The 27,177-nt window shown below is 49.5% G+C and overlaps 1 protein-coding gene across 1 annotated transcript in view; it reads right to left on the reverse strand.

The window, feature by feature from the left end:
* Window positions 1–3,033: 3,033 nt before the first annotated feature.
* SLC5A10 (solute carrier family 5 member 10) overlaps window positions 3,034–27,177 on the reverse strand; it is a 107,593-nt gene continuing 83,449 nt past the window's right edge. Inside the window, exons 11-15 of the mRNA XM_060282796.2 lie at window positions 25,038–25,188; window positions 11,289–11,457; window positions 7,120–7,335; window positions 4,272–4,380; window positions 3,034–3,260 (exon numbers count right to left, since the gene is read on the reverse strand). Of these exons, the coding sequence (XP_060138779.2) occupies window positions 3,067–3,260; window positions 4,272–4,380; window positions 7,120–7,335; window positions 11,289–11,457; window positions 25,038–25,188 (839 nt within the window). The 3' untranslated portion in view covers window positions 3,034–3,066. The remainder of the gene's footprint in view (window positions 3,261–4,271; window positions 4,381–7,119; window positions 7,336–11,288; window positions 11,458–25,037; window positions 25,189–27,177) is intronic.

The raw sequence follows: 27,177 nt of genomic DNA on the forward strand, positions 1-27,177 counted from the left end.
TAAGTTTTTATTTTGGTATGAGCTTTCGTGCGCATGCACACTTCTTCAGATTTGTACCTTTGTACAGTCGGGTTCATTTCAGTCATGCAAAACCCAGAGGTTTTCCACGCTCTCCTCTCCATCCTGGGTAGCAAAAGGCATTATCACAGTTCAAGAACACATGCAAACCAGTCAAAAATCACTCAAGGACATGCTCTGGGTGGGGGTACGGCTTAGGGAGAGTCTCAAAAGGCAGACAGAGGGGCCAGGTGGTCACATTTACCACCCCCAAGCCTGAGCTTCCTCACCTCTGGCTTAGCCGGTCAAAGAGTTGACCTTTCACACATGGGCGGTTTCCAATGTGGGAACAGACGACTGGGTGGGGAATCTCTCTGAGCAAATCTCAGTTCCCTCTTTTCATTTGTTTGAAAACACTCCCCCCCCCAGCTTGTTTCATAAGCATCTTGTGAACTAGGCATGCCTTATCTCAAAATGGTGCCCCCCTTTCAACAGGAAGGAGGAATCTGATACATTTCTGCAGCCAGGCAAATATTCTCACACCTGCCTCCTTGACCCATCCTCTATTTATAGACTCTTCACAAAGCCAGGTGCTTGCAAAGAACTCACCGAGCTTACTGCAAGGCACTGCTTGTCATTTTCTAGGGAGCATAGAATAGAGAGCGCATAGGTCCAGCTTGCTTGGTATACTTCGCTCTGGCAGAAACCTCACAGGGAAGGAATGAGGGCACTTACTAAAGCCCAGGGGCCACATTCCCTTCTGGACAACCTTCCAGGGGCCACATGTGGTGGGTGGAGCAAGGAATACACACCTTCCAATTTTTCCCCAATGCAAAACCAGGATGTCTTCCAGGATGCACTCTCAGGTGACGTGACCTGTGCCTTGCTCTCAACCCCCCCCCAAAAAAAAGCAATTTTGGGGGGAGGGGGGAGAGCACAGTACACAAGTGAGATCATGGCATCCAAAATGGCCACCACGATCTTGCAAGAAAAAAATGGGATGTCCTGTTATTGTCCAGGGCACTTGGAAGGAGGCGTAGCTGAGGCAGGGGAGTATTACCTAGAGTGGCCTGGGGTACTATATTTGGACCCAGGTTCTGCTCAGGTTTGGGCAATTCCATCGGCAGAGACTGTGCCTAGTCAAATCAGGACAGCTGGAGGAAAAGTGGAGACCAGCTCCTTTTGTGGTGATTGGCATGTGCCCACATTGTATACATCAGAAGGGGAACACTAGGTGAGAGGACCGCCAGCGACTCAAGAGTGTGATGTGGAGAGATTTATTGAACCAACAGCCACCCACAACCTCATTACTGTATACAAATTGGTTTTATTGGGCAATGATTTTGTGCGTGTGACTGTACGACCTCGAGTTGGGTTTGGCATGTTAGCTACAGCAGTTATGCTAATAGTTTTGTATCCCTTTGTGTGCTTTAATAAAGTAATAAAAGAAAAAGGCAGAGATTCAGGCAGGTGCTTCAGCCTATAGACAAATGTGGAGGCAAAAAGATGGGTGCACAGTTCATTCCATGCCTGAACAATGACTTGTCCCAACCGAGAAGCAAAAGGCACAAAGTGCTTCACTGGGCCAGATCTAGCAGCTTCACTGGGCCAGATCTAGACCTCATTGGTGCCCTGTATCACATGATACATGCGATGCAATGCCACCCATTGGTGCCATGGCCCCGGAGCAGAACTCCTCAAAGGCAGAGTCCTCTGGCAATTGCAACTCCAAGGAAGAGACGGATCCATGTTCTGCTCCATCCTGCATGGGTCTGCAGACTCTGGGGTCCCCCTACCGAGAGCCCCAAGGAGACAACTCTGCCACCAGACTCTGGTGGCCGGTCCACAAACCCTTGGGAGATCGAGAGAGCCCTGAGAGATCCCCATGGCTGGAAAACCCCAGTACCACCCCCCAAAAAGGCAATGGTTGCAGAATAAAACACTGGTTCTTTAATTGTCTCTGTGGCAGCACTCAGGGGATGGGCCCTCGAGTCAGTGACTACCTAGCTGTGCTTTAAAACACTGCCAGTAAGCTCCAGGACCTTGCTGAGACAACTTGGATGTTTGACCTTCACCGTGGTCCTAAACCAACACCTTGATCTCTCTCCAAGGTACTGGCCCTTGCCTTGTCTTTATTTGGGCCAGCACCCTCCCTTGTTGGTGCCATCTGCCGTGGTGCTGCTGCAATGCAGCAGAAACCACACGATGCAAAGAGCCAGTGGGATGTCTTCTGGGCTAGAAGCTGTAATACCACCCTGTGGCCATCTGCAGTGAAGGTGCTGCAGCAATTTCCTCTGTTTGCCAGTGGGCCAGTGTCAAAAGAGAGTTATGGTGCTTGAGCCCAGAGTCTTCAGCTCAATTGCCCTGGAGGAAGCAAAACAATATGGGGGTGTGTTCCTTCCTGTGCCGCTCTCATGCCTAGCCAGAAACAGCTACCATGCCCAACTACAAGTGCGCCGTGGAACATGTAAAATGGCTAAGCTGAACTGAGTTCAGTATTTATGGGCTTTTTGCAAGTCAGGGCCTTTTCCTGCCAACTAAATCTGCCAGTTTATTTTTCTTTTTTTTTCCTAAGAAAGATTCTAGTCCCCATGTTTGCAAATAAAAAATAAAAAAAATCTGTATATGCTAGCCCAAAGGTCCAGTGTCATCTCTGCCTTATAAAATCCCAAAATTTCCCACCCTGGATTAATGCACAAAAGGAGCACATGAAGCTGCCTTCTACTGAGTCAGACCATTGGCTCATCTTAGCTCAGTACTGTCCACACTGGCTGGCAGCAGCTCTACAAGGTTTCAGATAGGGGGGGGGTATTCCTAGCCCTACTTGGTGATTGAACCCGAGATCTTCTGCATGCAAGTCAGATGCTCTACTCTAGTGAGCAACAACTCTTCCTCTTGGTAGCTTAGTACGGCCCCATCAGTACCTGAAATATAATATTTAAATAAAGCAATCCGCTGGTATCAGAGAATACATCCTATCTTCCACGTACAGGCCAGTTCTCTTTTCCCCTCCCCACCCACCCCAAACTCCTTCCTGTCCTCTTTGAGGAACTTTCCAGAAGACATCCCTTAAGCAAAATAAGCATAGAAAAAGACATTGACACAGATCAGGAGAAGGGCGTTTGCACAGCAGATCCGAGCCCAGAAGCGGGATTCTGTCTTGTCCCCAGGGGGGTTCCCTGGGGGGGTTCCAGCTTTCATGATGCAGGGGGTGCAGGTCTTTCCGTTGCCGAAGCAACTCTGCGGGAGGCTTTCCGGGAGATCTGTGAGAGAGAGAGAGCAAAGGGTTTATTCATGGAAAACAAAGAAAGCATTGGACAAAGTCCTAGAGCAGGGATGGGGAACCTGGAGCAGCAACAGCTGGTGCCCATGGAAACTGGTGGGGTGGAAGACAGGAAGCCCAGCAGTAAGGACAGCCAGAGCCAATGACAGTCAAAGCCAACTAATTCCAGTTTTGTCCCCATCCTCTTCCTCCTCTTTCTTCTGAGTTCCTCAAGGGCAACACTGCAGCTAAGGAGGAGGAGACTGACAGCCACGTAGGGCTAGCTGATGGTAGACTGAGGTTGGTGGGACATTGTCCCCTTCACCCTCATGCAGGGCCGGCCACCCATGAGGCAAGGTGAGACAACCGCCTTAGGCAGCAGGATCCACAGGGGCAGCAGATTCTGATGTAGATCTTCATACCCCGCTTCTTCCTGCTATAGATCTTCACCTGCCCCTTCTTCCCTACCACGGAGGAGGGTCGCCATTTTGTGGTGTGCCTCAGGTGCCAAAATGTATTGGGCTGACTGCAAAGGGTCAGCGCCCACTGTCCTAGAGCCCTTCCGATGGGGCTGGGCTCCCATAATCCTCTGACCATTACTGGCCATGCTGGCTGGATCCAACCGCAGTTAGGAGCCCGACAACTTCTCAACCGTTCCTCAGTTCTGTCCATTTGGTAGCCAAATTTGCACTGCCGGCTTAGAAGCTGCATTCTAGTCACATCAAGAATTATAAAATGCACAGTAGCCTATTACAAATCTTAACCCAATGTTTCGTTACCCACGGAGGTTGGTGCACATGGGTACAAATGGCTGTTCTGTGATTCCGTATCAAGTTTTTTAATTGGTAATTTGGCATCTTGCATTTTGTGAAGTCCTTTGGCTACGTTCAGTAAAGCTGACGGACTGATCACAGGATATTTCAGCATCCGCCGTTCACATGAAACCACATATTCCAATGGACTTTTCTTTCCCCCTGCCCCTCTGAGAGAGGACATTGTGCCTGAGGCCTACCATCGTTCTCTGTGCTGGAAAAGCCGTCCTCGGGCAGCGATTTGGGGTTGGAGTGTTTGGGAGGAAGGGGCTCCTCCGCACGGAGGGTCCACCAAGTCACAAACTTTACCTGCAAATATAAAAAAAGGAGGGGGAAAGTGAATGAAATACAAGCAGAGAAAGTTGCATTTGCTTATGAGTGTCATTACCTTTGATAGCCAAAGCATGAAGTTGTGAGGTAAAATGTGCCGCTGACAGGTAACCAACATTCCTGACAGAAACACAAGGGATCTATGTTCACTCTGCAGAGATGTTGGAGAGGAACAATGGGTGAAATTTGCACCTTCCTTCCCTCAGTGTACAGGAAAAAGAGTTTGACTCTGAGGGAAGTAGCGTACCCAGGAAAAGTTCTAGAAGGTTCTGCGCAGCTGCCCTGTACGCAGGCAATTCCCAGTTTGAGGCCACAGATAAGGCCCAAGAAACTCTAGAGTTTCACTCAAATTAGACTTGTGAAAATTCACAGTTCCAAGTTTTCTGTTGTCAGTTAATTTCAATGGGTCTGTTCTGAGTATGTCTAACATTGGATGAAGCCCCTACACTCTGGCGGTGGCTTTTGGACAGAATAATAATAATATTATTATAATATTATTATTGACATGCCTTTTGCATAAGTCTCAAGGCAGTGTAGTCATATGAGTAAAAACAACTATGATAGGGGTTTTTTAAAAAAGAAAGAAAGAAAGAAAGAAAAAACAACCCATACAGAAAACAACTAAAGGTAGTCTTTAAAATGGCATTTTATTTCATTTAAATGAATTTGTAAATCTGCTAACACTTTAAATCCTTTTTACACTTCATACATACTAACTCATGTGTGACATAAAAACAATAAACAATTTTATGGAAACAAAAATAGGTGATAAAACAAAACTGCTAAATCGACGAGCCTACCCAGGTACTAATCTGTTTTAGTATTTTAACTTTTGTGTGTTTTAATGTAGGGTAGTGATTCCCCACCCCACCCCACCCCCTTGATTTAATTGTTTTATCTTTTTGTAAACTGCTTTGAAGTTGTTGGGTTGTTGTTGTTTTTTTACCATTAGGCGGTATATAAATTTTATGAAATAAATCATTAACAAACAAAACAGATAAAATTAAAAGAGGAATTTGGGGGATTCAAATGATTTATTTATTTTTAAGAATCCAATATTATGGGTCAGAGAAACTTCTATAGTAACAGTCAAGACGCAAAACAAACCCTAACAGGAAGGCCTATTCTACTGACTTTTTGCCCCCATCTTGATTTTTTCCGCTGGTGCCAGCCTCCTGCCCTGAACCGTGTCAGAGGTATCTCCTTGGCAGCACCTTCCAGGTGCAGAGAGATCCAGGCAACTCCCGCCGTGTTTTCTCGTGCCACCCAACCGCCCTTTCTCTCTGAGCACACATCATAATAAACCACTCCGCTCGGCATGTCCCAATACGTCTGAGAGGGCCCTGGTGCCAAGGAAGGGCAGTCTTCCATAGCTAGGGGTGGTGGTTAGGTGGCACAAGCTTGGCTTGGCCTCTCTGGGTGGAGTGGAAAAGACTTCTTCTGTTCTCTTCCTTCAAAGGTGGTTCAACAGAAAGGATTCTGCCTCGGGCAATTGCTTCGACCAGGGAGCAATCGGTTTGGGCCTGTGTCACTATCAGGGCAAGGAAATCCTATTGAGTGTCAATACCAGGCAGCCATTTTTCCTTGCTAACGCAAATTGGGCAAGCCTTGTTTTATAAAGCTTGTTCCTCTCCCCCTGTTCCAGAAACAAACAAGGGCTTTATTTCTGAGGGCAAGAACAGTGAGTTTTACCCTTCCGGCATAGCTCCCAAGTCTCCCGTTTTCCCCGGGAAACCCCCGTTTTTACTTACCTTTTCCCGGTGGTCCCCCGTATCACTTTGTCTCCCGTTTTTCTCCGTTATTTTCTCCTGCCAGCGGCCTTTTTTTCTGATTTGCCCTTCTATGGGCACAAAAAATGGCCACCGGCGGCTTCAAAAGTCGCATCTACGCATGACCGGAAGTGCGTAGATGTGACTTCCGGTGTCGGCGGCAGCCATTTTGGTGCCCATAGATGGGCGGGGCGACACTGGAAGTTGCGTCAACGCACTTCCGGTCATGCGCAGAAGCTACTTTTGAAGCCGCCGGTGGCCATTTTGGGTGCCCATAGAAGGGCAAAGCGACACTGGAAGTTACGTCGACACAACTTCCGGTGTCACACGGCTGCTGGTCCCGGATTCTGCAGTCCGGGACTTGGAAGGTAAGCCTTCCGGTGAATTTCAACTGGCTTCATTTCATACACTGCATTTCCTGTTGCAAGACGCTGGGAAACTACAGTGTTCAGGCGGTTTACCTAAGCTATGAAAACGTATTTAAATAATTGCCATTTAATTAATAATAGGGATTACTAAAATAAAATTTGCGGAAGGGCTGTGACTCAGCCGAAGAGCACCTGCTACTTCTCTCCTTGGATGCCACCATTGCTCTGTCACATGGAGGATGGAGCAAACTTCTTTTCTCCTGCTCCAGTATTAAAATTTAAAATGCAGCCTGATTTTAAGTAGTCCATAAATCCAAGCCATGCGGGAGGAAAACACAGGGGTCAGACTAAGTCCAACCCAAAGGCCAGGCAGGGCCCTGGTCTCCTGGGAAAGAGCGTTCCACCAAGTTGGGGCCAATACTGAAAAGGCCCTGGCCCTAGTGGAAGGCCACCTGCCATGGATGCTTTAGCTGAGATTCCTGCATTGCAGGGGGTTGGACCCTTCAAGGTACCTTCCAAATATAGAATTATGTGATTCTCTTGCTTCTCCTCCTCTACACCACTGGGGCAGCTCTACTCACCTGGGATTCGGCGGGGGGCTTAGTCAACAAGCTGATGCCCGCCACCACCACGGCAGTCAGCAGGAAGAGGAGGGTGGCGAAGTGAAGATAGTGGAGGTCCTTCACGAGGGAAGGGAGCCTGTCCGGGACACCACAACGGGGCGTGGGGTGCGCAAACTCCAAGGCCATCCGGCTCAGGCCGATGACCAGCCCCACCATCAGGCCCCAGAAAGCCCCCTGCAGATAAAGACAGGGCCCAAAAGACTGAAATTCTAACCTCCTTGGTCAAGGCCTCTGGAGAAAGGAGGGAGATTTCGGGAGAAGGAACCAGAAACAAGGAGCAAGTTATTTTCTGCGGGGTCCGTGCTCTCCTTTTCATGCCAGACTTAGCCACCCTCTTCCCTCATCGTACTGCAGTTGTGATCGACTCCTGCTCTCGCCCTTCGGGCTTCGACCAGGCCTATTTAATTAATTTTATTCATTCCCTGCTCTTCAACAGGTTCCCCAGGGTGGCTAAGGAAAAGAAAGCAAACTTAAATTCCCAATGAAAACAGTTAAAACGAGAGCCGCTTATATCCCACAATATAAAAGCACAATTAGAAGTTGGAGACTCAAACCCCTTCCATGCAGGATAAACATAACACCACATTCACACATTCAACCCAACAGAACATAGACTGCATCCACATAAGCACAAAATGCTATATAGCATGCAAACATCCAGGTCACGCTACACAACAGAACGCCACATTTACGTAACAGATTATAACACCACACCCACAGAACAGAACACTTGTGGGCCGTGTTCAGAAAGTGGTGGTGGGAGATGAGTGCTCAGACCCCTGGGCTCTCACTTGTGGGGTGCCTCAGGGTTCTCTCCTCTCCCCCATGCTTTTTAACATCGACATGAAGCCGCTGGAAGAGATAATTGGGGTTTGAGCTGGGTGTTCATCAGTATGCGGATGATAACCCAGCTCTACCTCTCTTTCATATCGGAACCAGTGAAGGCAGTGAAGGTCCTGTGTGAGTGTCTGGAAGCGGTTGGAGGGTGGATGGCGGCTAACAGATTAAGGTTGAATCCTGCCAAGACTGAAGTCCTGTTTCTGAGGGAAAGGAGGCAGGTGGGTGTGGAGGACTCCCTGGTCCTGGGTGGGGTAACTGTGCCCCTGAAGGTCCAGGTGTGCAGCCTGGGAGTCATTTTGGACTCACAGCTGTCCATGGAGGCGCAGGTCAATTCTGTGTCCAGGGTACGCTGGCTGAGACCCTACCTGCCCGCAGACTGTCTTGCCAGAGTGGTGCATGCTCTGGTTATCTCCCGCTTGGACTACTGCAATGTGGCCTACATGGGGCTACCTTTGAAGGTGACTCAGAAACTGCAATTAATCCAGAATGCAGCAGCTAGACTGGTGACTAGGAGTGGCCGCCAAGACCATATGGCACCGGTCCTGAGAGATCTGCATTGGCTCCCAGTAAGTTTCCAAGCACAATTCAAAGTGTTGATGCTGACCTTTAAAGTCCTAAATGGCATCGGTCCTGTAGAAGGAGCATCTCCACCCCCATCGTTCTGCCCGGACACTGATGTCCAGTGCCGAGGGCCTTCTGGCAGTTCACTCACTGCGAGAAGCGAAGTTACAGGGAGCCGGGCAGAGGGCCTTCTCGGTAGTGGCGCCTGCCCTGTGGAACACCCTCCCATCAGATGTCAAGGAAATAAGCAACTATCTTACTTTTAAAAGACATCTGAAGGCAGCCCTGTTTAGGGAAGTTTATTCATGTTTGATGCTGTATTGTGTTTTTAATATTCGGTTGGAACCCAGCCAGATGGGCAGGGTATAAATAATAATTATTATATTATTATTATAAGATAACATAACACCACATCCAGAAAGCATCGCAGCACATCCAAGCAATGTAACATCATAGGACCACAGCCACACATTCAGTTAAAGCGGTATAAAGCCCACATATACATTTGTAGCAGAGACCTAAGGTTTACAAACACGTGCAGCTTTCACAAAAGGAAAAAAAAATATTGCAATGCAAATTTGGATGATTCACATTGCACATATTATCACGGGGTTTTCCCATTTTGCAACAGACTTGTAAGGGATAGGGGAAAATGCAGAGGGTAGGAAACAATGAGGCAAGGGTAGACGCTGGTGGGTTAGTCCCCTGACCTTAAAAAATGCACCTGTTCTAGAATGGGCAACATTGCATATCCACAACATTGCATATCCACCCACCAGTTCCTGGGTTTATGTTTTAAATAGTGCTTCTCTCTTTTAAAAATAATAATAATGATAATACGATGAGGAGAGCCCATGGCTCAGATTCTCTCTTTGGCAGATATTCTCCACTTAAGGGGCATCTCAAGTTGCAGGGCTAGGAAAGGCTGGTGCTTAGGGGCAGAGCATCTGCCTTACGCACAGATGTTCAATCCCTGATAACTCCAGGTGGGAATGGGACAAACTCAAGCCCTAGATGAACACTGCCACTCTTTGCAGACATTGCTGAGAGATGGCTCAATGGTCTGACTCAGCTTAAAGCAACTTTCAATGTTCCCCCTTAGGTCATTTATTAAAAACATATACTATATCTTAGGTAAAGGTAAAGGGACCCCTGACCATTAGGTCCAGTCGTGACCGACTCTGGGGTTGCGCGCTCATCTCGCATTATTGGCCGAGGGAGCCGGCGTGTAGCTTCCATGCCATGTGGCCAGCATGACAAAGCCGCTTCTGCCAAACCAGAGCAGCACATGGAAACGCCGTTTACCTTCCCGCTGTAGCGGTTCCTATTTATCTACTTGCATTTTGACGTGCTTTCGAACTGCTAGGTTGGCAGGAGCTGGGACCAAGCAACGGGAGCTCACCCCGTCACAGTGATTCAAACCGCCGACCTTCTGATCAGCAAGCCCTAGGCTCAGTGGTTTAACCACAGCGCCACCTGGGTCCCATACTATATCTTACTATATAATATTATTGCAAGGGAAAAGTCATCATGCTGCAGTTCACATTGTCACCAGTAGAGGGCCATGTGAGCAGGACGGCAGTGGAAGCGAGCAAACAAGCAGACTGGCAGGTGGTCCAGACAGGGGCTTCCCATTCACCCTGTTGTCATGGTCTCCGCCACCTACTTGCCCTCTTGCTCACTTGCTCGCTCGCAGGCACAGCAGGGCAAGGCAAGCCCAGCGTCAGAGGGGGTGAGTGGTCTGGCTGAGCAAGAAAGCCAAGGGGCAGGTGGTCCATCAGAGTAAGCAACTAGGGAGGCAACTAGGTGGGTGGCCCTGGCAGGTCTTTGCACGCTCCCCGTATTCCATCAGTGTCAGAAGGAAGCACACATTTCAAAATGCATGCTTACTGCCTGCCAGCTGCAGTGCAGAGCGCAAGGGAGAAAGGCCCTTTCCTCTTCTTTCCCCTCTCCTCCGGAAGTGGTAGCAACAGCAGCAACAGCAGAGGGAAATGTGTTGGGGGCAAGCTGTTGCAGAGGGAGTTTGGAGTGAATTGTTGGGGGAGTCTGGGCTGAGCTGTGGGGAGTGGGGTGGGAACGGCAGGGAGTTGGGGATGGGGTATTCAAGGAGCTGTGAGCGGGGTCAAGGAGTTGTGAGAGGATAGGGGGTGGCTAGGGTGTAGGGAGTCTGATGGACTAGCAAGATGGCTCATGGTGGATAGCTCAGTCAGTAGAGCATGAGACTCTTGATCTCAGGGCCGTGGGTTCAAGCCCCAGACTTAGCAAAAGATTCCTGCATTGCAGGGGGTTGGACACGATGACCCTCACAGTCCCTTCCAAATCCACAATTCTATGATTCCATGGGGTTGGCGAGCAACATGCGCAAGGGCAGCAGTCTCTGGTTTATATACTCCCATTGTTCAGCCCAAACACTGAGGTCCAGCTCCGAGGGCCTTCTGGCAGTTCCCTCACTGCAAGAAGTGAGGTTACAGGGAGCCAGGCGGGTGGCCTTCTTGGTGGTGGCACCCGCCCTGTGGAATGCCCTCCGATCAGATGCCAAGGAAATAAACAACTATTGGGCTTTTAGAAGGCAGCCCCATGCAGGGAAGTTTTTAACGTTTGAGGTTTTGTTGTGGTTTTAATATTTTGTTGGGAGCTGCCCAGGGGCTTGGGGAACCCAGTCCGATGGGTGGTATATAAATAATAATGTTATTGTTATCATTATCAGCTATTATATATGAGCGTACCTGTTCATTGGCTCGCTTCCAGAAAACGGCCAAGAGGAAGACAGCCGTAACCGGCGGGGCAAGGTAGCTAGTGACAGATTGGATGTAGATATAGAGCTGGCCGCTGTTGGAGCTCTGCAAGATTGGGATCCAAACCACGCTGACAGCGACTAGGACGATAGTGACTATCCTGCGAGGTTAGCAATAAAAAAAGAACCACAAGTAAAACATCATCATAGAATAGAATAGAATAGAATAGATTTTTATTGTCATTGTCCCCTTGCAGGAACAACGAAATTTCTCGGTTGTTATATCAACTCAACTCAACTCAAGTAAGACACTCCACATAAACTAAAACACTAATAAGTGCAATACAATACAGAACAATATAACAAATAAATAAGATGACTTCAGAGTCCAGAGTTTCCATTTAAGGCCAAGATTGCTCTAGGAAAGAAACTGTTCTTGAGAGACGGCTCATTCTCGCCTTCATTGTTCTATATCTCCGTCCCGATGGCAGGAGCTCAAAGAAGCAAATCTAAAGAGTGGGTTTTCTGGGGGAAAGCAGTGAGGCAAAAGCAAAACCTCTCGGACTTGTAGCTAGAACGCATGGAAAAAGCGGAAATGTGGACAAGCTCCATGATGGCTTCTTATGTTCTAGGTTACAGGAGAAGCACGTTATTCAAAAGAACAGTTTGGACTTGATATCCCGCTTTATCACTACCCTTAAGGAGTCTCAAAGCGGCTAACATTCTCCTTTCCCTTCCTCCCCCACAACAAACACTCTGTGAGGTGAGTGGGGCTGAGAGACTTCAGAGAAGTGTGACTAGCCCAAGGTCACCCAGCAGCTGCAAGCGGAGGAGCGGAGACGCGAACCCGGTTCCCCAGATTACGAGTCTACCGCTCTTAACCGCTACACCACACTACATCACAAAGGCCACCAGAACCCTGGAGGGGTGAGTGAGATCTTGTTCACACAAATACCGAGCAAATGGAAGTCCAGGGCACGGCGTTTCAAAAATCCTGCCTGTGTCAAAGAAGTCATGCGCAACAGAGGCTGTGTGCAAGACTTCACGTTCTCCATGCACGGGGAAGTATCAGCCACCCACACTCCAAGAGGGTCACCGACGCAAGACGTAAAATAAGGGAGGGTTTTGCAAGCAAGCAAAATCGAATGCTCCTCAATTGCATCACAGGCTGATCTAATCTGTGCATTACATGCAGATCTGGAAGCAGTCCAGTGTCCATGTGGGGTTATATTGCCTTTGCAGGTAACCGAGAAAGGAATTGAGATGAAAAACCCGTTCCCGTGGGCTGGGCTTCACTCAGCAGCACCTCAACTGACGCAAGCAGATTTTGCAGCAGACAGGAATGGTGGGATCTGCAACGTGGGATTACTGCAGGTTTGCCAACGAGTCCTACCAAGGGCCCCCAAGAGCTTCTGGGAAGCCAACACGAAAGGAGTTGGCAGACACTGAGATGCATGCAATGCCTTGCAAAGCAAACCTTTACAAGCATCAAGGTAAAAGGGGATCATATAAGGGGAAACAGGTCTCAGCCTGTTGCGCTTATGTGTTGCTTTTTGAAAACCGTTTATTTACACCTGAGGCCACAGATGATCTGCTTAATTAAATAAAGAATCCCCATGCAGTTATTATGGAAATAAAGAAACTGAACAATTTTTTAAAACAGGAAACAGGGGAAAACAGCACTTCGGTCGACTCTTGATTATTCTGACACTTCTGAGTCAAAGCAAACATTTTAATGGGTGCAGAACCAGAAGCAAAACCGTACAGCTTTCCCAGGATGGCACCCCATCAAAGGAGGGTGCAGCCATGGGAAGCGCATGTTGCGCCACTTTTCTGTGACAGCAGCAGATCCAGGACTTGTCCATCTCAGGGCAGTATGAATGAGTCAAGCCTTCCACGGACAGGCAGACACACACACACCCCTGCCTTGACACGACTCTTTTTTCAAAACAAAGCAAGGGCATCAGCCCAATTCTCTCTGCTCAAGTTCTTTCTCAACAGCCTGTTTCAACCTAAGTCATGTTAGGGGCAGGCAGGTGTGTTCAGGTGGATTCTCGGCCCAGTATACCTGAAGAAGCTTCTCCACCCCCATCGTTCAGCCCGGACACTGAGGTCCAGCTCTGAGGGCCTTCTGGCGGTTCCCTCCCTGCGAGAAGCAGAGGTTACAGGGAACCAGGCAGAGGGCCTTCTCGGTGGTAGCACCCACCCTGTGGAATGCCCTCCCATCAGATGTCAAGAAATAAACAACTCTCTGACTTTTAGAAGACATCTGAAGGCAGCCCAGTTTAGGGAAGTATTTAATGTCTGGTATTTTATTGCTTTTAATAATAATAATATTCCTTTCGGAACCGCCCAGAGTGGCTGGGAAAACCTAGCCAGATGGGCGGGGTATAAAACAAACAAACAAACAAACAATGTTGTTGTTGTTACAATGGTACCTCGGGTTAAGAACTTAATTCATTCTGGAGGTCCATTCTTAACCTGAAACTGTTCTTAACCTGAGGTACCACTTTAGCTAATGGGGCCTCCCTCTGCCGCCATGCGATTTCTGTTCTCATCCTGAAGCAAAGTTCTTAACCTGAGGTACTATTTCTGGGTTAGCGGAGTCTGTAACCTGAAGCGTCTGTAACCCGAGGTACCACTGTATTATTATTATTATTATTATTATTATTATTATTATTATTATTATTATCCAGGCTTGCTTTGCCCCCAAAGTGGTATACTGTATAAATCAGGCACGTCCAACAGGTAGATTGTGATCTACCAGTAGATCACTGGATGTCTGTGGTAGATCACTGCTAGATCACCGGCACCCTCCCAAAAAGCTCACCCAAAATTTTCCTCCTCCCTTAAAAAAGCTGAACTATGACCTGAAGCCCTAAACAAAAATGGGCCTCCCTCCCTCCTAAAAGAAGCTCAACAAGTTTGACCTAAACCCCCCAAAACAGGGCTTCCCTTCCTTAAAAAAACTCAACAGCTTTGACCTGAACCCCCCCAAAAGGGGGTAGATCACTCCCAGTTTTTAACTCTGTGAGTAGATAATAATAATAATAATAATAATAATAATAATAATAATAATAATAATAATAATATATTATTTATACCCACCCCATCTGGCCGGGTTCCCCCAGCCACTCTGGGCGGCTTCCAACAAAATATTAAAATACAAAAATCCATCAAACATTAAAAGCTTCCCTAAACAGGGCTGCCTTGAGATGCCTTCTAAAGGTCTGGTAGTTGTTGTTCTCTTTGACCTCTGGTGGGAGGGCATTCCACAGGGTGGGTGCCACTACCGAGAAGGCCCTCGGTCAGAGTCTCTTGGGAGTTGGCCACCCCTGGTATAAATAAACCAAGACATAATAGTTCAGAATTTACCCCTGCACCACTGGCCCTGTGTAAATTATAAAGGGGGAGGGCGATGTCATATGGAAGATGAGGATGCCTTCCCAAATACCACACCATAGCTGCCAAGTTATCCCTTTTTTTAAGGGATTTTCCCTTATGCTGAATAGGCTTCCTCGCGAGAAAAGGGAAAACTTGGCAGCTATGTACCACACACACACACACACACACACACACAGAGCCAGCAGGAGCTAAGGTGTGTCAGTTTCCTCCCCGCCCTTCACAAGATAATGCCTGTCATTGATCAAATGCACAGGGTGAGTCACGCCCACCCATTCACTTCCAAGAATCCCGCTCCATGTGTCAGTCTCCACCGCCAGCCTTTCCTTAATCGCCCGGCTCTTTGCGCAAGAGAAAAGAGAAAGAGGCGAGGAGAGCTCTTCCATCTTTCATCATCAGGCAGCTGCCAGGGGAAAGGAAGAGTTTACACCCAAGTAAAGAGGGAGGGGGGAACGATCTCCTTATAAGGGAAGACTGAAGCCAACGTCCTGCACAGTGACGTTCCTACACCCTTTATTATTTCCTCTTGTTTCTCTTAGTTTATTCCCCAGGGTGATCTGTTGTATCTCAATACATTCATTGGCACGTAGGTAAGGAAGCTGGAAGTATAGGGCGAAGTTAGGCAGGCAGGCTGAGAGGCCGAGGCCAGGGTGTTCTGCCTCCCCGCGGTCTTCAGACTCCCAGCTTGGTTTTTGCCAAAGGCTTCAATGCCTAGTAGATCGCTATGATAGATAAGACAGGTTAGAGGCAGGTAGGTCCTCATTCTCGCCCCGTGGCTCCTCTTTACTGCCCTCTGATCAGCCCTGCCATGATGTCTCCACAGGGATCAATTGCTCCACCCACTTTTGGCATAACATTTGCATTTTCTCATTTGCATGCACAGGGGCAAATTTAAGCGGCAAGGCTTACTCTGAACCATGGAGTGCCAAGAGGATTTACTAGATGCCCTTGTAAGCTAGGGTTGCCAGACTCAATAGTGGGCAGGACTTCTGTGCCTTTAATTGCCCTGCTCTCTTTTGAATCTGGAAATAAACGATAAATTGCAAGAACTCAGGCCAAAAGAAGATGGATTTCAAAAAATCTTCACAAGGTTTTATTGATGTGATGCGGAATTTAAATGGGAATCAATCCCAATGTTGAAGGCAAATAAAGATAAATTCCAGTAAAGATCAGGACGAGGCCCTGTTTTGACTATTCTTTGTCAGCTAAGATTCACAGGTCAAAGTGTACCAAATATGTTTGCCTCTTTTGAGTCTGGAACATAGCTGCCAAGTCTCCTGTATTCCTCGGGAAATCCCCGTTTTTCCAGCTGTTCCTAGCTGAAAAAATGGATTTTTTGTTTTTCTCCGGTTTATTCTGGCGCGGCAGCCATTTTGGAACTGGGCGGAGCATGCTCAGAAGCGACTTTTGATGCTGCTCCGCCCAGTTCCAAAATGGAGGCAGCGCTACTTCTGGTCTGCTACTTCCGGCCGGTCCCTTATTTCTCCGACAGCAACTTGGCAGATATGGTCTGGAAACCTTAAAGAGAAACCAGCAGACTCTTTGTTTAATTTCCAAGCAAAGGGTCTCCTGGTTTCCCTTTAAGGTTTCCAGACTCAAAAGAGAGCAGGGCAATTAAAGGCACAGAAGTCCTGTCCGGTATTGAGTCTGGCAACCCTACTGTAAGCAAATCTCTTTCTTTAAGTTTAAAGGAAGGAGGTAGCAGCTGCAGGGGATAGGACCAGTGCCAGATTTACGTATAAGCTAAACAAGCTATAGCTTAGGGCCCCACTCTCTTGGGGGCCCCAAAAAAAATTAAAGGAAAAAAAAACCTGGGTATAGATTTCCAAAATATAAGATAAATAAATAAATAAAACCCACATACAGCAACCGTGTTTTGTGTTGTGTAGGCTCCTATGATGTAAGTCATGGGCCCCGCCTGCTAGCCTTCTCCCTAAAATATCACTGGTTTGCTCATTTCTATATATAGGGTGCCTCCATTCTGCATGGACTGATTGCAGGGCAACATGTGCAAACGGCTTTAGATACCCATTAGGTCCATAAATTACCATATGGCATATATTCAACACAAAAAAACAGCGACAATTTGTTGTTGACACAGGACAGCTGGACATAGAAAGGGCCCCATGGTAGCTTAGGGTCTCATCAAACCTAAATCCGGCCCTGGTTAGGACCCGGGTGCAAAAGACCCAGGGTCACCCAATGATACCCCTGTAAAACGCAATGCTATAAATGCCACATGTCCTATATCCTACTTTGCTCTGCCAGAAGAAAACCGTGCCAGTTCCATCGTTCTTGTAACATCTGGCTTGTTGTTTAATCATTCTGTTCTGTGGTTTCCTTTGGCTGCTAGCTGCCTTGTGGGGCCTGTCGTTTGAAGAAGATCCCTCCTCTTCAGAGAGGGGGGAATTTGCGGGCGGGACCCGCTCTACGCTCCGAGCAGGGGGGCGTGTTCGGCCCCCCTGCTCCACCTTTACCTGCCGCGCTCAGGGCCCTGGCTGGCCAATAGGGCCATCTGTGGGCAGGGCTACCTGTTTTAAAAGAGCGCGGCAGACCCCAGCTCGCCCCTTTTTTGCGCTGCTCCTCGTCGGATCTCCCCGCCCACCCTCCCTTTAGGTCTTCCCCTAGGGTGTTCACTTTGACCTTGCTATGGACTTCGGTTGGTCGCCTTGGTTGCCCAAGGGACCTGGTAGGAGTTTTTTTTATCCAATTGGCTAATTGGCACCGGCCTCTTGGTTTTTCCGCCTACCTCATAGCAATTCGTCACAACTTCTTTGGTATTCGGCGGTAGGCAGTGGAATATGGAGTTGTCTGGTGTGTTCGAGGACTGGTTGTGGCCATCATCCAACCCTCCTCTTATAGGGGTATCCCCTTAAGGGATCCGGCGGTCATGGATCCCGTCCGACGCCCTGCTGGTGGCTAGGGCCATGGCACGACCCCCGGTGGCACCAGGGGGAGCTTTCAGTTGTATTTGCATCAACAGGCTCTTTCCTCGGGGTGTTAACCTGATATGACCCCCTGCTAAGCGGGGTGGAGTCACGCTTGCTAGCAAGTCCAATGCCTAAGCCAATACCTCTCACTTGCTCTAACCAATAAAGTTGTGGCCTTATTCTACCCATTAACCCTAATACCATGTGTCACTGTGTCTTTATTTATCGCGGGGGGCGGGTCCTCAAACCGCAAGTATTTTCAGTGAACAAACACGCGCCGAGAGATCTGATAAAGTCGCCACACAGTCCCGCCCCAAAGAGGAGCCACCCTCTTTCACAAATGGGTAAAGTGAGATAAGAGTGAATCAAAGTCAGGGACACAGAAGTGACTCCTGTCTCCAGTTAACAAACAACATTTCTGAAGATTCCCTTTAAGCAGATTTGCAGCGGCATATCAGAACCATGGAATTTAGTTATCTGGGGGCCCATCTGCCCTATACATTTAAAGCAGCACCATACCAATTTAAATTGTCTTGGCTCCCCGCCCCCCAAAGAACCCTGGGAGCTGTAGTTTGTTAAGGGTGCTGAGAATTGGTAGGAGACCCCCCCCCCCCGGATCCCAATTCCCGGAGTGCTTTAACAATCAATCCCTCTTCCTAGGGAACTCTGTGAAAAGTAGCTCTGAGAGGGGAATGGGGGAGTCTCCTAACGACTCACGACACTCTTAACAAACTACAGCTCCCAGGATTCTTTGGGGCAGGCCATGACTGTTTAAAGTGGTATGCCTGCTTTCCACATATGGAGCCAAAGGGACTGGGGAAGCTGATGATTTGCTGCTGGAAAGAAATCACCGGCCTAGTAGCTGGAATTTATTACTGACATACGAAGCATTGTGAAATCGCTGAAGAATTAGGTTAGAGTTTGGGAGGGCTCATTCCTGCAAGCTCCCTTGTCTTGTTTTTTTTAATTGCTTCGTTGCAGCTCATTTGGCAGGCTTACCTCTCTCTCTCATTCCGTGTTCGCACATCGAAGCAAATCGATTAAGCCCAAAGAGACAAAAGGAGGAAAACAATTAAGTCAAGGCGTGTCCCGCCTTGCCAAATGCCATCTAAGGCTGGCTGGTTGGACTCATGAGGGGAGTGTCCCCAAATTGCTACTCTACAGCAATTGAAATTGCACAATCGAACGCAGGGACCAGGCGCGTCACATAAATTAGCAGCACGAGGCTGCGTTCCAGATTTAGCTGTGGGTAAATATGTGTATGGGGGACGCGGGTGGCGCTGTGGTCTAAACCACAGAGCCTATGGCTTGCCGATCAGAAGGTTGGTGGTTCGAATCCCCGTGACAGGGTGAGCTCCCATTGTTCGGGCCCAGCTCATGCCCACCTAGCAGTTCAAAAGCACGTCAAGTGCAAGTAGATAAATAGGTACCCCTCTGGCGGAAAGGTAAACGGCGTTCCTGTGCGCTGCTCTGGTTTCGCCAGAAGCGGCTTAGTTCTGCTGGCCACATGACCCAGAAAAACCTTCTGCGAACAAACGTCGGCTCCCTCGGCCAGTAAAGCGAGATGAGCGCCACAACCCCAGAGTCTCGTCTGCGACAGGACCTAACTGTCAGGGGTCCTTTACTTTACCTTTAAATATGTGTATATTGTCAGGAAAGAATGAAGAAAAAGCCCTGTCGGCCATTAGCTGCCTCCAGTCTCTTACATTGGTTGAGCTGCTGTGACATCACAAAATCCACACATTCTTAATTGTCACGGGAGAGGGAAGGACCAGAAAAGTTGACTTAATGAACATTCTCAATGTTGCTGGGAGGGGGAAGGAGAAGTATATGAATGTTGATCACTGGCACATCTGATGTGAAGAAACAATATTTTGATTTTGTTCTGTGAACCGCCCTGAGACCTCTGGGTATAGGGCAGTATATAAATTCAATTAATAATTAAAAATAATAAAAAGAAAGTGGAAGGTCAATTGTTTGGGCTTAAAAATGAGGGATGGGGTTAGGACTTAATTATCCTTCCCTTCTATATCTCCATCATTACTCAGCAGACCCGGCCTTGTTTATAGGGTAACCAGCCTCATATAACCAACATGCTTGCTTAAGTCTAATTAATGCACAAAGGGGTTAATACCATGGAGTAAGCTGTCCTGCTACATTTAGCTATGTTCATGTCCTTTACCTTGGGAGGAAATAGGTAATCAGGCCTAATGTTATCCCCCTGTCTACCAGAGAAGATTGGCGTGTAAAGGGCCTCTCTTGAGTCCCTATATCAATAATCTAGGAACTTTGGCGCTGTGGGTTAAACCACTGAGCCTAGGGCTTGCTGATCAGAAGGTCAGCAGTTCGAATCCCTGTGACGGGGTGAGCTCCCGTTGCTCGGTCCCAGCTCCTGCCAACCTAGCAGTTCGAAAGCACGTCAAAATGCAAGTAGATAAATAGGAACCGCTACAGCGGGAAGGTAAACGGCGTTTCCATGTGCTGCTCTGGTTCGCCAGAAGCGGCTTTGTCATGCTTGCCACATGACCTGGAAGCTATACGCCGGCTCCCTCGGCCAATAATGCGAGATGAGCGCGCAACCCCAGAGTCGGTCATGACTGGACCTAATGGTCAGGGGTCCCTTTACCTTTTTAACTAAGCCAAGCACATGAATCTGACCCCGGGGAAGGTTGTAAGTAAATCATTTTTAACTTCCCAAATGTGTGGTGTTTTTCTATGCTAGGGGAAGTGGGAAACTGTGGAAAGAAACTTTTTAAGGGGACATTTTGGAACTCACTTTTAGGTTTTACAGACTGTATTTTCATGCTTTACTTTGCTGCCTATTTTGTGATTTTAAATCTCCGCTGGGGTTCTCTCAGCAAAGAGTACTTGCCCCAAATTGAGTTTGCGCATATGGAACAGGGCAAAGATGATCATGCCTTTTGCCTCGGGCAGCAAAATGCCTTGAACCAGCCATACTGACCCACACGGCCAAATATGTCAATAAGGCAGGGTGAGTGAGGAATTCCCTCCAGGCAACCTGCTGCCACTATGAGCAACACAAGGAATGCAGGCTAGCAACTTTTGGGGGGGGGGCAAGTCATTCTGCAGAGCTTTTAACAATACGGTTCAAGGAACAGCAGAACTTCATGAGGACAAGGGAGACTGTGTTGAAGGTCAAGTAGGATACACAGCAACTTTTATAGGGCATTCCTTGGGCTGTTCAGAAATGCAACCCAATAAATTGGCGGATCACACGGTTAATTAATGATCTGGATCACCCATGTGAAATTCAAGTTACTGGCCATCAGTCCTCTCTCGGCTACACAAACATGCTCATTAATTGAAATCTGGAGGTGCTTGCGAGCAGGAGTTCTGCATCATTAGGTCAGTTGTGCAGGCAGATAAACCGAGTTGCTGGTGACGGCCGGAAATGATTCAGAAAGCAGGACTACAGAAGCATAAACAGGGGAAGTTAATCTCCGTGCCTGGCTGGTGCAGGGAGAAGATCTGACAGGGTGTCCAGTAAGAAGGAGAGAAACAGCAGCACGCAGGGAACCTTTGACCCTCCAGATGTGGCTGAACTGCAGCCCTCATTTATCACTGCTCATTGGCCATACTGGCTGAGCATCATGGGAGTTGTAGTTCAGCAACATATGGCTAGCCAGCAGCACCTGCACTATGGGTTTAGAAAATGCATTTTTTTTTTAAAAAAAAGCCTTTTGAAAAATTGTCTGCATTTTAATGTTCAGGTCTCATTTGTGCAAGCAAATCTTCTTTTGCACTGTCATACAGTGGTTCCGCTCCTTCCTCCTGGGCCGTGTTCAGAAAGTGGTGGTGGGGGATGAGTGCTCAGACCCCTGGGCTCTCACTCGTGGGGTGCCTCAGGGCTCTGTCCTCTCCCCCATGCTTTTTAACATCTACATGCAGCTGCTGGGAGAGCTCATCATGGGGTTTGGGCTGGGTGTTCATCAGTATGCGGACGATACCCAGCTTTACCTCTCTTTCAAATCAGAACCAGTGAAGGTCCTGTGTGAGTGTCTGGAGGCGGTTGGAGGTTGGATGGCGGCTAACAGATTGAGGTTGAATCCTGACAAGACAGAAGTACTGTTTGTGGGAGACAGGAGGCGGGCAGGTGTGGGGGACTCCCTGGTCCTGAATGGGGTAACTGTGCCCCTGAAGGACCAGGTGCGCAGCCTGGGAGTCATTTTGGACTCACAGCTGTCCATGGAGGCGCAGGTCAATTCTGTGTCCAGGGCAGCTGTCTATCAGCTCCATCTGGTACGCAGGCTGAGACCCTACCTGTCTGCAGACTGTCTCGCCAGAGTGGTGCATGCTCTAGTTATCTCTCGCTTGGACTACTGCAATGCACTCTATGTGGGGCGGTGACCCGGAAACTACAATTAATCCAGAATGCAGCAGCTAGACTGGTGACTGGGAGCAGCCGCCGAGACCACATAACACCAGTCTTGAAAGACCTGCATTGGCTCCCAGTACGTTTCCGAGCACAATTCAAAGTGTTGGTGCTGACCTTTAAAGCCCTAAACGGCCTCGGTCCAGTATACCTAAAGGAGCGTCTCCACCTCCATCGCTCTGCCCGGACACTGAGGTCCAGTGCCGAGGGCCTTCTGGCGGTTCCCTTGCTGCGAGAAGCCAAGTTACAGGGAACCAGGCAGAGGGCCTTCTTGGTAGTGGCACCCGCCCTGTGGAATGCCCTCCCACCAGATGTCAAAAAGAAAAACAACTACCAGACTTTTAGAGGACATCTGAAGGCAGCCCTGTTTAGGGAAGCTTTTAATCTTTAAGAAATTAGTATATTTTAATATTTCTGTTGGAAGCCGCCCAGAGTGGCTGGGGAAACCCAGCCAGATGGACAGGGTATAAATAAATTGTTGTTGTTGTTGTTGTTGTTGTTGTTGTTGTTGTTGTTGTTGTTGTTGTTGTTATATTCTTAATATGATGCATTTTTGCATGTCATTTTCAAAAAAAAGTTGTGCATTTTTATGGGCGCTGTCAGGGTTACTCCCTACAGGGAGCCTCCCCCCATCATTCTGACCAGCACTTTGCCCAGCGACAGCGCTAGCAGCGGGTCAGGGGGAAGCGGAATGGAGGAAGGAAGGCTCAGCGAGGCATCAGAGCCCCTGCACCACTCTGACCAACAAGTGGAGGGGGGACGGTTCATGGAGACATCGAAGCCCAGGCACTGCCCCAGCCGGCCAGGGGAAGAAGTGGCACCACTCCTTCCGGCGCCCATATTGAGGCACACGTCCAAACGCAGGGCAAAGGGGCGGCATTTCGGGGTGCCCAGGTTATTATGCTGGCCCTGAAGCCGACGGACGCCATTGCCGGGTTCTGAGAGTGACTAGGAGGTCATGTTTTCTGCTATCTCTGCACTGTAAATAGTATGCACAATAAAACCTTTAAAGACACAACGGACTGGAGCGTCTTTACTCCGGAGTAGCCGCAACAACTCCCTGACAGGCACTTTCCCCTAATCCAGGGTGGTCCAACCTGTTTTTGGCAGCCCTTGGCCACATTCAAGAAAAAAACATTTTAAAGCCTTAATGTGTGTGTGTGTGTGTGTGTGTGTGTGTGTGTGGATGGATCATGTGTTGTTAACGAAAGCACATACCTCTGTTTGTCTATTAGATTTGTTTAACAGTTAAAGCTATTAACTGTGTATTTAATTATATATATTTAATCAAATATATCAATTATGTATATTTAATCAAATATATAGCTCCTGCCAACCTAGCATTTCGAAAGCACGGCAAGTAGATAAATAGGTACCGCTCCGGCGGGAAGGTAAACGCCATTTCCGGTCGCGACTGGACTTAACTGTCAGGGGTCCTTTGCCTTTTTAATCAAATATATAATTTTTGTACAGTACATTAAATAACATTAAATATATTGCGAACACTTTAAATTAAGACACAGAAATTGAATTCAGCGTGTGGCCCATAGGTTCCTCTTGCAAGGTACACTTGGTGTGAGAGGCTGGACCACTCTAACCCATGCAGTTTGCATATCATTTTGAAAAGTGTGAAATGGGTAGCCCCTTGTTTGAATTCAGCTTGAAACGAATTTCTCTCCCGTTCATCCCCACCCCCTAGTCCTGGCGCATAGCATCCAGGGGCCACAAAGTTCCCTGAGCCAGAAAAATCTCAAAAGTTCTTGTGAAGATGGCCAAATAATAGATCCAAAAATAATGAATCAAATACTGTAACTAACCGCCACTCACTTCCCTTTCACGACACGCCAAAGCTGCCTTTGCATTGTCTAACGGTAGAGCCGGCCCCCAGGGATACTGCCCTGCCCCACAGGGGCGTAGCCAGGATCAAAACCAGGGGGGGCAAGGGGCGGGGCCAAGGCACGGGAGGGGAGGGGCCACAACAGATGTCAAGGCGACAACAGACAATCCACCAGGGCCATCCCAAGCCCATCCAGCGCCGCGGCGCAAAGGCACCCCTGACGCCCCCTCCCCGCACGGGAGAAACGGGAGAGGGGCGCCGACGAGCGCCCCGATGGGCGCGGCATCCCCCGGTATCCAAAGCCCGCAAAGCCTCCCTCGACGACTGCGGCGCCCCCGCCAGCGATGCCCTCCGTGGCCCGCAAGTGGCGATCCCGGGCGGCGACTCCGGAGCGGGGCCACAGCCCCCCCCAAGCGCACACACCCCCAGCGCAAACCGCGCGGCGGTCACCCCGCTGGAACGCCAGGCAGCGGAGCGGGAAGCCTCCGCCGGGAGGGCTGCGGGGAGGGCTCCAAGAGAGCGCCCCACCCGAAAGCGCCGCCCAGCGCACGCTCCCTCTGCACTCCCCGCCGAAGGCGCCCCACGAGCCTCCCGCCGGGAGGAAGGAGGTGGCCGAGGCGGCGCGGCCCGCGGGGCCAGCAGCGGCCGCCCGGACGCACCCCTCCCAGCTTACAGCAGGCCCGCCTCAAGGACATCGGGCGCCGTGGCTCGAAGGTCCCTCCGGCGCCCAAACATCCTTCCGGCGCCACCCCTGCGCCGCCCCCCCCCCACAGACAGGGCTGCCCGGGCCGCGGAGGGGGCGGGCGGGGGGGCAACCCCTCCCCACACCCCATCGAGGAAGGGGCACGAAGAGAGGATGAGGACGCCGCAGAAGCAGCCACCCGCGGGGAAAGGAGCTGCGCCTCCAGGAGAAGGAGGGCAATTCAAGGGAGCAAAACGCAGCAGGGCGACAGCGGCTCAGCTGCGCTCCCTGGCTCCCCGCCCCGCCTGGCCCCGCCGGAGGGCGCGACGGGGAGCTGGAGGGAGGGCGCGGAACGCCGAACCCGCGCTCCGCCGGGCTGCGCTCCGCCTCCGACCCTGTCCACCAGCGCCGCTCTCGCCCACCGGCCCCGCCTCCAGGGGGGGCAACTGCCCCCTCCTGCCCCCCCTGCCTACGCCCATGCTGCCCCAGGCTGGTACCTTCCAACAAGAAGCAGCTCTTTCTCGCTGGGCTCCTTCCGGACCTTCTGCCAGATGTCCATGGTGAAGAGAGTGCTGCTGCTGTTGAAGATGGAGGTTAGGGATGACATCAGAGCAGCCATCATGACGGCGATCATTAACCCTCGCAGACCTGGAGGGAGGAACCGGAAAAGCCATTGGCCACTGTATTTATTTATTTATAAATCAATTAATCAATTAATTTACGAGCACAATTCAAAGTGTTGGTGCTGACTTTTAAAGCCCTAAATGGCCTCAGTCCAGTATACCTGAAGGAGCGTCTCCACCCCCACTGTTCTGCCTGGACACTGAGGTCCAGCTCCGAGGGCCTTCTGGTGGTTCCCTCGTTGCGAGAAGCCAAGTTGCAGGGAGCCAGGCAGAGGGCCTTCTCGGTAGTGGCGCCCGCCCTGTGGAACGCCCTCCCATCAGATGTCAAAGAGAAAAACAGCTACCAGATTTTTAGAAGACATCTGAAGGCAGCCCTGTTTAGAGAGGCTTTTAATGTTTAATAGATTACTGTATTTTATTTTTCTGTTGAAAGCTGCCCAGAGTGGCTGGGGAAACCCAACCAGATGGGGAGGGTATAAATAATAAATTATTTATTTATTTATTTATTTATTTATTTATACATACATACATACATACATACATACATACATACATACATACATACCCCAGCCACTCTGGGTGGCTTCCAACAGAATATTAAAAGCACGCTAAAACATCAAACATTAAAAACTTCCTTAAACAGGGCTGCCTTCAGATGTCTTCTAAAAGTCAAATAGTTGTTTGTTTCCTTGATATCTGATGGGAGGGCGTTCCACAAGGCAGATGCCAGTACCGAGAAGACCCTCTGCCTGGTTCCCTGTAACCTTGTTTCTCGCAGTGATTGAATTGCCAAAAGGCCCTCGGAGCTGAACGATGGGGTGGAGACGAATACCGGAACCCCCAAGGGAAGAAAGCTCAGAGCCAGAGGGTTGGTGGTGGGATGGCGGCGAGTGGTCAGAGGGAGAAGAGGAAGCAGACTGGGAGGAGGAGGAGGGGTCGGAAGCTGAAGAGGTAACAGGGCTTAGTGAGCTGGGAGATGCTGGTGCAGAGAGCAGTCCAGACCCAGAGGCAGAGGCAGGAAGCCAGGAGACACAGATGAGGCTGGCTGCTGAAGACTCCAGGGAGTCTCCCCCTCCTGCTGAGACCTGCTCCTCTCCCCACTGGTCTCCCAGAAGACACAGAGAAATGAAGAGTGAGGAGCAACGAGAGCAAGACGAGGAAGCCTTGCCGGGGAGGGAACCAGGGGAGAACCTTAGAGAGCAGTGGGAAGGACCTTCCGTCCTCGCAACAGCTTCGGGAAAGACCTACCGAGAAGGGTTGCCGTGACCACTCGGACTGAGCTTTTTTGGTTTGTTTGTTTGAATAAAGAGTTAACTTTACTGTCATTTGGTGCTTTCTTGTTTCATTGCTGACCAATGCCTGACTCCAGCCCCTGACACTACCGTTCTACCCTCCACTGTCAGAGGCAAGATGCTTCTGAATGCCGGCTGCTGGAAACGACAAGAAGGGGAGAGTGTCATTGCTGCTTCCCATCAGCTCAGCATCTGGTGGGCTGCTGTGAGAACAGGATGCTGGACTAGATGGGCCACTGGCTTGACCCAGTATAAGCTCTCCTTATACCAGAGTCTTCAAGTCGAGGAGCAAGATTTAGCAGGCCTCGTTCAAAGCATCTTGCCTCCTCCCTGAGGTCACTTTTCTAGGGCACCCTGAGGCTCATCTGAATGTGATCAGGGATTCCTCAGTAAATGGCTCTGAAAGGCAGCTCCCGCCCCCCAGAGGATGGCTCTTTCCCCTGTAACGCACCTCCTGCAAGAGGGACTGTTTGGTATAACCTCAAAACACGTTCTTAGTTCATGCAGGGCAACAATATGACCCCACAAGACTGGCCCACATGCGTTCCTCCAGAAACTCCCGGAATTGTCCCCCAATCAGGGGTATCCTGGTAGATGTGGAAGGCAGAAAAATTGAAAATCCTTGCGTAAGACCCAGCCTCTGAAGCTGAACCTTTTATAGAACCATAGAATTGTAGAGCTGGAAGGTACCCGAGGGTCACCTAGTCCAACCCCCTGCAATG

This window comes from Zootoca vivipara, chromosome 13, assembly GCF_965207765.1.
Source record: "Zootoca vivipara chromosome 13, rZooViv2.hap1.1, whole genome shotgun sequence".
Classification (NCBI taxonomy): domain Eukaryota; kingdom Metazoa; phylum Chordata; class Lepidosauria; order Squamata; family Lacertidae; genus Zootoca; species Zootoca vivipara.